Raw genomic sequence first — 9,239 nt, forward strand, 5'->3', positions numbered from 1 at the left:
CCCTTCAAACGCGTAACATTAAAATTAAAAAACGCTATTCAGTTATATTGTTTTTCATAAAACGGTCTGCAATTTTCAAACCTTTATTTTGTTTTGATGTTCCACATTTCCTAATATGTTCCTTCTTGTTCTTTGTCTTTTGGCTACTTCCTTTAGAGGGACTACAGCGATTCTTCTGTATCTATCTAATCCTCTCCTCTGCATCCTCTTGGTTCACGCCAGCCATCCAAAAAACTCCTCTTTGGTCATCCTCTAAGACTCATTACTGTTACACAAATGCTGGTTAGCAACAATAATCTAGAAAGACAATTCAAAGTTTAAAGCTAAAAAAGAATTAATATTTGCTTTTACGCACTTTAATCTTTCCTGTGAACACTCAATATTTGAAGGAACATTTTTACCTGAAAGTCTATTTTTGCGCAGAGGAAGGAAGTTCTATGACCAAATGATGAAACTTTCACTTTTACCCGATTCCTGTTGAACATTTATTGAACGATTGAAAAATGCATCAGGAAACCGTTAAGCAGTTAAGCAGTTTTCTGTTTCCAGACAGCAAACAACATTCAGTAAGGTTTTGTTCTTTTACTTTTCTGATGCTGCAAAGTTTCCTGTGATCTGAATAAATGTATTTTTAAAATGCTTAAGAAGCAAAATCACATCCAGACTTGACATTCCAGCAAGACTTATACCATAATTATAATTTATATTAGGACATCTTTTAGAATATTTTTTTACTATCATTTTTGTTTGCATCTTTTTAAAATTGGAAAAAAACAAAAAGAAAAGACAAAACAAACTTTTTTGATTTGGTTTTTCAGCTTCTTTATCTTGCATTTTTAAACAGTTTCTATCAAAACAGAAAAAAACTGAAACATTTCCATAAATAAAGGAATCATCTTCAAATATTATTATTATTATTATCAATGATAAGATCCTGTATTCTGTTAGCACCATGCTATAGAGGTTATGTCAAAAAGGCACAACAGTAAAGCAGGAAGTGACATAAACGGGGGACTTTCAAGAGCCTTTTGTTTTAAGATTTGATTTGCTTTTCAGTTAGCTCGAATTGAGGCGGAGCTCCGGGGGGCGGAGCTCCAAGAATCAATTCATCTTGACGAGGACCACCCAAGAAAAGAAGACTTTCTCCACCGACAGAAAAACAGACTTCAGTGGCAAAACTTCTGTTTCCTGGGCCTGAGCCAGCGTGTTTCCAAGTAAACAAAACACAAACAAACACCGGGTTTGACTGATTTAACATGAAGATCAACAACCTCAGAAATAAACAGATTTACATGAACTCTGATGGAAAATAATGTTTGTGTAAAAGACTCTTCATGCGTTTGCAGATCATGTTTTTCTCTCCCGCAGACCCTGGGTCAGCAGCTACTTCAGGACGTTTCCCATGCACATGTACTGTCTGCCGGTTCAGGCCTCAGGACACAAATGCAGGACTTTGGGCAAAAAGAAGAGCATTTGATGTTGTTGCAGCTTAACCCCAACCACTCAGCTTGTTCTCAAACTATTCCATAGCCTCTCTTCTTCAATAAAAGGAAGATTTGTGCTGAATCTGCTGCATTTGTGAAACATTTTCATGCGGAATATAAAATTTTAATAAATCCCTGGATTTGGTCATATGTTGGAGAAACGCTTGTAATGAAAACCTGACAGGAAAGATCCTTTAAAGGATTCAAAGGCCGTTTATTGTCATATGCACAGTTAGGAAACAGGTTTCCCTGTACAATGAGATGCTTACTTTTCTGTCTGCTCCGAATGCCAGAAGGTTAAATAAATAAAAATAAAATAAAAATAGGGTAGGATATATACAGGATATCTGAAAATTCACACATAGCATAAGACATAACTATGCATCAGTAAAATGACTAAAACCTATATACAAATCAGATGTGCAAATTCTGCTGAGAGTAACTGTGCAGAAGAGACTTACATGAGTTAACGGTGTGATATACATGGATGTTGAAGGTGTAAAGGCCTGTTCACACTGGGACGAATTTCGCCCGCGATTTTCGCCGACGTTTAACGCCTCGTGACTAAACAAAGGGCACCAATGTGAGTGTGCACACCGACGCGAAAAAACGCCACGCGTCAAAGCGTCACTTTTTAAAAAACGCCTCGGGTTCATTTTTTTGGTTTGACGCGCCGCGTCGAAAACTATACGACCAATGAGAATGGCGCTTTTGCACACGTGTCTGGAGCTTCTGAAGTTACAGTAAAACACAACTTGGGGGCGCTCAAACACAAAACTGCCTTTCTGAGCACACACACCATCGATTAAGATAGACGCCAAGTAGCGTCTACACTGCCACGACGAAATAATGACGGACATTTTAAAATATCCCCGAAGCACCAGTTGGAGCAACTGGTGCTTGAAATATTCATGTTTTCTTTTTATGATTCTGACAAGCGCGTAAATACTTGCTCTCTTCTTCTGAGCGAAAAGAAGCGTAAATTTGCGCAGGGTCACCTTGTGTACAGGAGTATTTCTGTTTTACATTTGGCCTATGACTCAATGCCACACACATGGATCACTGAATGCTTGGAGCTGTACAATATCAACGGGACTCCAAGAGCCTTCATAGGAAACTCAATGAAGCTGTGGAAAACCACCCTTGAAGCCAATGGGAAGCCACTTGCACAAGTGTCCATCAAATGTGGGATATACCAAGGTGATGCTCTGTCCCCACTGCTGTTCTGCATAGTTCTGAACCCCCTCAGCCAAATAATCAACAAGACTGGCTATGGATACTGACTCAGAAATGGGGCCAACATCAGTCACCTCCTCTACATGGATGACATCAAGCTAAATGCTAAGAGCGAGCGTGACATTGACTCCCTGATCCACACCACCAGGATCTACAGTACTGACATTGGGATGTCATTCAGGCTCGAGAAATGCAAACGGATGGTGACAAAGAGAGGCAAGGTAGTCCACACAGTAAGGGTCTCACTCCCAGAAGGACCCTCAAGCTCCCAGGGCTCTGGTAGAGGACCCAAGCTTGGGTGAGAAACCAACTGATTCATATAGAAAAACTGAAATAACACCTTATATTTATTGTAATGTTTTATTAGTAAAAGTCTGTTAAGTTGGCTAATGTTAGGAAAGAAGATTACCGTAGTAAAAGTCTGTTGCCTTAACATCATGAAACATTAAATCAATTTTTTTAAAGATATAGTTTTAAAACACTAGGGGAAATGAAAACCTTTTTTAATTAAAAGTGATTAAAAACCATTGTAATGTTTTAGTGCTGACTAGGGGGTCTTTAGTAAAACATAAATTCAATATTAGCTTACTAAATACAAACTTTAGTAAACAAACTTAAGTGGGATTTTTTATTTATTTAACGATAGCTTTAATTATTCTCCTAAACACTTTTTTTATCCTCACGCCAGCTGAAAGGCCGTCTAATCTTTAAAACACACACATGTATTAACAGCCATTCAATCGCAGCGCAGGTCGTCGTTTGTCCTCTTCCAAGTGAAGGCATCATGGCGTCCATACGTGATTGCGTCACTTCCCTGTGCAGCCTTTCTCTAGTGCGCATGCACGGCCCCAGCCCGGTTTCAAAAGCATCATGGTAGGTCTTTTTCTTTCATTTCTCAACTTTAAACATAATTAAAACATCCTTAAAGCGCAGGGCATCAACAGAACACAAATAAACGAAATTAACCTCACGAGACGTTTGTTTGCCTCCGTTTAACGTTTAGGAGTTTTTTTGTAGCAACGATGCAAAGCACGGAAGCACATGGGCGTTAGGATGCGGCTAAGCTAGCAGCTTTGTGCTACTGTGTTTGTTGTTACATTATTATTTAACACCAACAAACCTGCAGTACTAATACTAAAACTATTCAACCGGTGGTTTGTTCGGTGTCACGGGTTTAGTTTTGTTATCTGGTCGTGGCAGCGCGTTAACATGTCAGGTTAGCTCAGTCCGGCTTTGTGGCTCAGGCTGTCAGACACGAAACAACGAAAACAAAATTTAAATGTTCACGATTTATAAAAAGTTCACGTTTCTAATCAACAATTTCCCGCTTTTTCTCATAGGTAACTGATTCAAATCAAATACTTAAAGGTTTATTGGTTTATTTTCATTTTGTATTTAATTTTTTTCTAATAAAAAGCTTCTAGCGGTTTCCAATGTGGAAGAGGCGGAGCTTCAGTTGCGTTCAAGCACACTCGGAGGCTGAAGCTTTCACTCATACCTTAAATGGATGATTTTGTAAAAACATGAACAAAAATCTAAGAATGTTGTCTATTGATTTGTGTTTCAGTTGTTTTATCATATTTAAATACTTCTGCTCTTTATCTTTGTGGAATGTGTGAGTAAAACATGAAGAAAATCTTTTTTTTTAAATGTAAAAACAAACGTTTATTAAATAAAATTAAAAAGAATAGTGCTTCTATCAGCCACAAAACTTTATCACAAAATTAAAATTAAAGGCGAGGCATAATTTAAAAGAAAATGGTTGTTACGTAAACATCTTTGATTTTTTACGTGAAATATAACATTAGGTCCCTTTTTTGGAGCAAACTAAAACTTTGTGTCCGTGAGGCCGGAGCCGTTTGGAACCTGGACTGTAGTTTGTGATGTTTGTCTGCAGGCGTCCCTGTCGATGGCCCCGGTCAACATCTTCAGATCTGGAGCAGATGAGGAAAAAGCCGAAACGGCTCGACTGGTGAGGTTTTCCTCAATGGTCCACTTCAGTTTTACTCACAGAACTCTTGATCTAAAGAAGCGCTTCCTTCTTTCTGGCTTCAGTCGTCGTTCGTGGGAGCGATCGCCATTGGAGATCTGGTGAAGAGCACTCTAGGACCGAAGGGGATGGTGGGTGATGAAGAACCTCTTCATCTTCAGGCTGATTCTTGTTGAGCTCCTTCATTCTCTGCGGCTTCTTGTCCTCCCCCAGGATAAGATCTTGCTGAGTGGAGGGAAAAGTGGGACGGTGACGGTCACCAACGACGGAGCCACCATCCTGAAGGCCATCGGGGTCGACAATCCAGCCGCCAAAGTTCTGGTCGGTGAGTGACATGCTCGGACAAGCCCCCGGTTCCGTTGGTTGGAGGCGGTTATCCTGAAGAAGCGCCTGTTGGACCCAAAAACCTAAAGTCATAAAAGGATGACCTGAAGCTTTGTGTCGTTATTATAAGTTTATTAAGATGTCATTTTTGTAGTTTCCAGCCTGAGAAAAGCGTCTCTGCTTCAGAATCAAACCAGAATATGAGTTTGATCTTAGAAACGACAAAAACTCTCAAATTCTTTAGCTGAAACAGTCCTGCTGATCAGAACCGGTCTGCAGGTTCAGACTGTCGGGGTTCCACCTGACTGGTGTTTCTGTCCTCAGACATGTCCAAAGTCCAGGACGACGAGGTCGGCGATGGGACCACCTCAGTGACCGTGCTCGCCGCAGAGCTGCTGCGGGTAAACACTTGGACGTTCTCGACTTTACGCTGTTTTAACTCGACACGTTTTAACCGCCTTTCTCTGACCTTTGCAGGAGGCGGAGCTTCTGATCGCCAAGAAGATCCACCCACAGACCATCATCTCCGGGTGGAGGAAGGCGACGCAGACGGCCAGAGAGGCTCTGAGGGAGGCGGCGGCCGATCACAGGTGACTCCTCCCCCTATGAACTGATCACACTTGATGCTTTTAGCAGAAAGTCAGTTGTTTGGAGCTTCCTTGTTCTTGTGGACCTCCCACATATCTGAGGTTCTGATTCTGAAACCGTAAACTGGTTCAGGCTGTGGTTTGGTGGAAAACCGGATCAAAGCAGGAACTTCTGTTGAAAAGAAGAAACAAATGCTATCAAACCGGATCTTCTGCAGTTCTTCCAGCATCAGCCCCTGGTCTAAACGTCCGCCTCTCTCTCTGGTTTCCATAGCAACGACCCGGCTCGTTTCCAGGAGGACCTGCTGAACATCGCCCGCACCACACTGTCCTCCAAGCTCCTGACCCACCACAAAGCCCACTTCTCCCAGCTGGCCGTGGACGCCGTCATGAGGCTGAAGGGCTCTGGGAACCTGGAGGCCATCCACGTCATCAAGAAGCTGGGCGGCAGCCTCACTGACTCCTACCTGGATGAAGGTGAGGTGGCTGCTAGGCGCCACGACCTCACGCCGCCAGTCGTTTGTAAACAATTGTGCTCCGCTCAGGTTTTCTGTTGGACAAGAAGATTGGCGTGAACCAACCAAAAAGGCTGGAAAACGCCAAGATCCTGATCGCAAACACGGGCATGGACACCGACAAGATCAAGGTACGGAGTCCGACTCCGGACGAACACCCCGGCGGCCATCTTTGTTCTCATTCGCTGCTTCTGCCAGATCTTCGGCTCCAGAGTTCGCGTCGACTCCACGGCAAAGGTGGCGGAGATCGAGCTCGCCGAGAAGGAGAAGATGAAGGAGAAGGTGGAGCGCATCCTGAAGCACGGCATCAACTGCTTCATCAACAGGTACTCCACCTGCAGGGGGCGCCACACCGCAGCAAGGTTTAATTCTGTTATCAGAGGCTCAGACAAACCCATCTTCTGCTGCGTCTGCAGGCAGCTGATCTACAACTACCCGGAGCAGCTGTTTGCTCAGGCCGGCGTCATGGCCATCGAGCACGCCGACTTTGCTGGCGTGGAGCGCCTCGCTCTGGTCACAGGTACACAAACACACACCTCAGCTTCTGAGAGACCCTTCAGGCCCAGAGTCTGACGCCGCAGCTCTGATTTCATCAGGCGGGGAGATCACCTCCACCTTCGAGCACCCGGAGCTGGTGAAGCTCGGTCAATGCAAGCTGATCGAGGAGGTGATGATCGGAGAGGACATGCTCATCCACTTCTCCGGGGTCGCCATGGGTACGTGAGGCACGCCCCTCAATGGCTTCTGTTGACGCCGGTCCAGATTCAGTTCCAGTCCATCAGGTCCTCTGCTGATGGCATCTGATCGTATTTACATTTCTGAAAATAAATGAATTGAAGCCAGAATTCTGCTCACGTTTGTGAACTGAAGGGTTAAATCATCTTTTCATCACCTGCCTTTAAAGGGCAGGTCGTTGTTGGTCCACCTGTGATGCTTTAGCCCCTCCCCCTACAGGTGAGGCCTGCACTGTGGTCCTGCGAGGAGCGACTCAGCAGATCCTGGACGAGGCGGAGCGCTCGCTCCACGACGCCCTCTGCGTTCTGGCTCAGACGGTGAAGGAGCCGCGCACCGTCTACGGTGGAGGTACGTGCGCGCTGCCGCCGTTTGGCTTTGAGGTCAAAGGTCACCCCTCACGCCTGTGTGGGTCCTGCAGGTTGCTCCGAGATGTTGATGGCCAAAGCTGTGATCGACCTGGCCAACAGGACGCCAGGCAAGGAGGCGGTTGCCATGGAGTCGTTCGCGAAAGCGCTGACGATGGTGAGTCTGTCCTCCGTCGGTTTTGCCGTTCATGTCCTTGGAGGGCGTGGGCTCAGCTCGCCATGGCGACTTTGTGTTTCAGCTGCCGACCATCATCGCCGACAACGCCGGCTACGACAGCGCCGACCTGGTGGCCCAGCTGAGAGCTGCACATCAGGAGAACAAGACCACGTTTGGACTGAGTGAGTTCAAGATCGCAGGTGAAAGCCGCTGGCGGGTCGGCCCGTCTCAACGCTAAACTGTTCTGGTTGCAGACATGTACCAGGGCACAGTGGGAGACATGGTGGAGCTCGGCATCACCGAGTCCTTCCAGGTGAAGCGGCAGATGCTGCTGAGCGCCTCTGAGGCGGCGGAGATGATCCTGAGGGTGGACAACATCATCAAAGCTGCTCCCAGGTCAGCTGTCAATCATCAAAGAGTCTTTTGAACCCGCCAGACCAAACTGACCCGCCGCTGTGTTTGCAGGAAGCGAGTCCCTGACCATCACCCCTGCTGAAGGGCCACGCCCCCCAGGAAGGAGGAAGTGTAGTTATTTATCTGCTGTTTGTGCTGCAGCCGCTTCTCGTCTGAAGATGTAACCTGACGTCATTTAGAGAAAAGTTCTGTTCTTGTTAACTGAAATAAACGACCCGATCTCCAGCTGTGGGTTCTGTTTGTGGACTTCATGACGGAAACTGGACTGCAGGTTTTATGCTAACTCCGTTCCTGAGAACTTCTTTAAAAACAGTTTTTTGTTCAAATGGGATTAAATTCCTTCTCTGGCCTCTAGGGGTCACTGTGAGCTAGGAAAAAACCCAGTGAATAGACCAGATTATATTCACAATTCTTCTCTTTTATTCAGCCTTTATTAATGTCACCCCTCTCCCACCCCCCAGTGATGACATCACAGCGGGAGAAACCATTAACACACACAAACCTATTATGGGGCTAAAAATATTCATTAGCAAAGGCCAAACTGTCAGGGACATCCAGGGTAATTTTTATCATGGGATGGCCACAGGGCCTGTGACTTGGTTGCCATTTTGTGTCAAAGTGTGAAATTCTGTGATTTTTTTTTTTTTACCACAATATGGTAAAAACAGCTGAGCGATATTCACCCGATTTCACAAAGTCTACAACCACAACCGTAGTTTAATTGACCTTTGACCTCAACCTATCGCCTCGTAACTCCTCGAGCATAGTTGGGAAGCTACTTGAGAAAAAATAATTTGCTGATTTTTAACGGTGTTTGTGTGTTGAGCTGTCAAAGGTTTTATATTGGAAAACCGTCAACAGTTAACGTTTGGTTTTCTCAAGCTGAACGAAACAAAACGATAAACGATATGGACATATTAGGAATGTGGCTGTGCTTAAGCAAAAACCTCAATTGCCAAGGAAATCCCAAAATTTACTTTTGCTGTTTTTCCTGAACTTGACATAGACCTTTTCGTCACCTCCAGAGGACCACAAAGTGAAATGGTTGCTATGGAGATAAACCAACAGAAAAGCTGCCATTTTGAAAACGATGTTGAATTAGCCGCAGCGCTGACACAGTGGCAGTGGGGGTGTGGCAGCAGCTCAGACGGTGAGGGCGGGGTCACGGGGCAAACACAGGTTGCGCCTTGTGGGCCCTCTTTTTTCCCCGGGGTTCCCCCTCCTGGGCGGGGGCGTTGGGCCCCTGCCTTGCTCCTCCCTGGACCAACTGTGGGCCGGGCGGATGGCTGCCTGGAGTGCGGAGCGGGTCTCCCTTGGGGGGTCCTGGCTCGTACCTGGGGTGGGGGCGGGGGAATGCCCGGAACTCCTGGGTGGTGGTGGGGTGCTCGTCTGGGGCTGTGGGCATCCTTCTCCGGTGGGGCCCCGCGTTGGG

The 9,239-nt window shown here is 45.7% G+C and overlaps 1 protein-coding gene across 1 annotated transcript; it reads left to right on the top strand.

The window, feature by feature from the left end:
• The first annotated feature begins 3,504 nt into the window (after positions 1 to 3,504).
• Positions 3,505 to 8,032, top strand: cct2 (chaperonin containing TCP1 subunit 2). Its single transcript, XM_004083248.4, has 16 exons — positions 3,505 to 3,593; positions 4,618 to 4,692; positions 4,776 to 4,841; positions 4,924 to 5,035; positions 5,359 to 5,435; positions 5,512 to 5,624; positions 5,896 to 6,098; positions 6,167 to 6,267; positions 6,335 to 6,462; positions 6,553 to 6,656; positions 6,733 to 6,852; positions 7,091 to 7,219; positions 7,290 to 7,393; positions 7,476 to 7,575; positions 7,648 to 7,789; positions 7,859 to 8,032. The coding sequence occupies exons 1-16, from the start codon at positions 3,591 to 3,593 to the stop codon at positions 7,887 to 7,889; spliced, it is 1,608 nt and encodes a 535-aa protein (XP_004083296.1). The 5' UTR covers positions 3,505 to 3,590; the 3' UTR covers positions 7,890 to 8,032.
• Positions 8,033 to 9,239: the final 1,207 nt, after the last annotated feature.

The sequence above is a fragment of the Oryzias latipes genome, chromosome 23, assembly GCF_002234675.1.
Source record: "Oryzias latipes chromosome 23, ASM223467v1".
NCBI classification, from domain to species: domain Eukaryota; kingdom Metazoa; phylum Chordata; class Actinopteri; order Beloniformes; family Adrianichthyidae; genus Oryzias; species Oryzias latipes.

Coding starts and splice junctions, on each gene's coding strand:
- cct2 (XM_004083248.4), top strand. Junction 5,625..5,895: donor GAGGCGGCGGCCGATCACAG/GTGACTCCTCCC, acceptor TGGTTTCCATAG/CAACGACCCGGCTCGTTTCC. Junction 7,394..7,475: donor TCGCGAAAGCGCTGACGATG/GTGAGTCTGTCC, acceptor TTTGTGTTTCAG/CTGCCGACCATCATCGCCGA.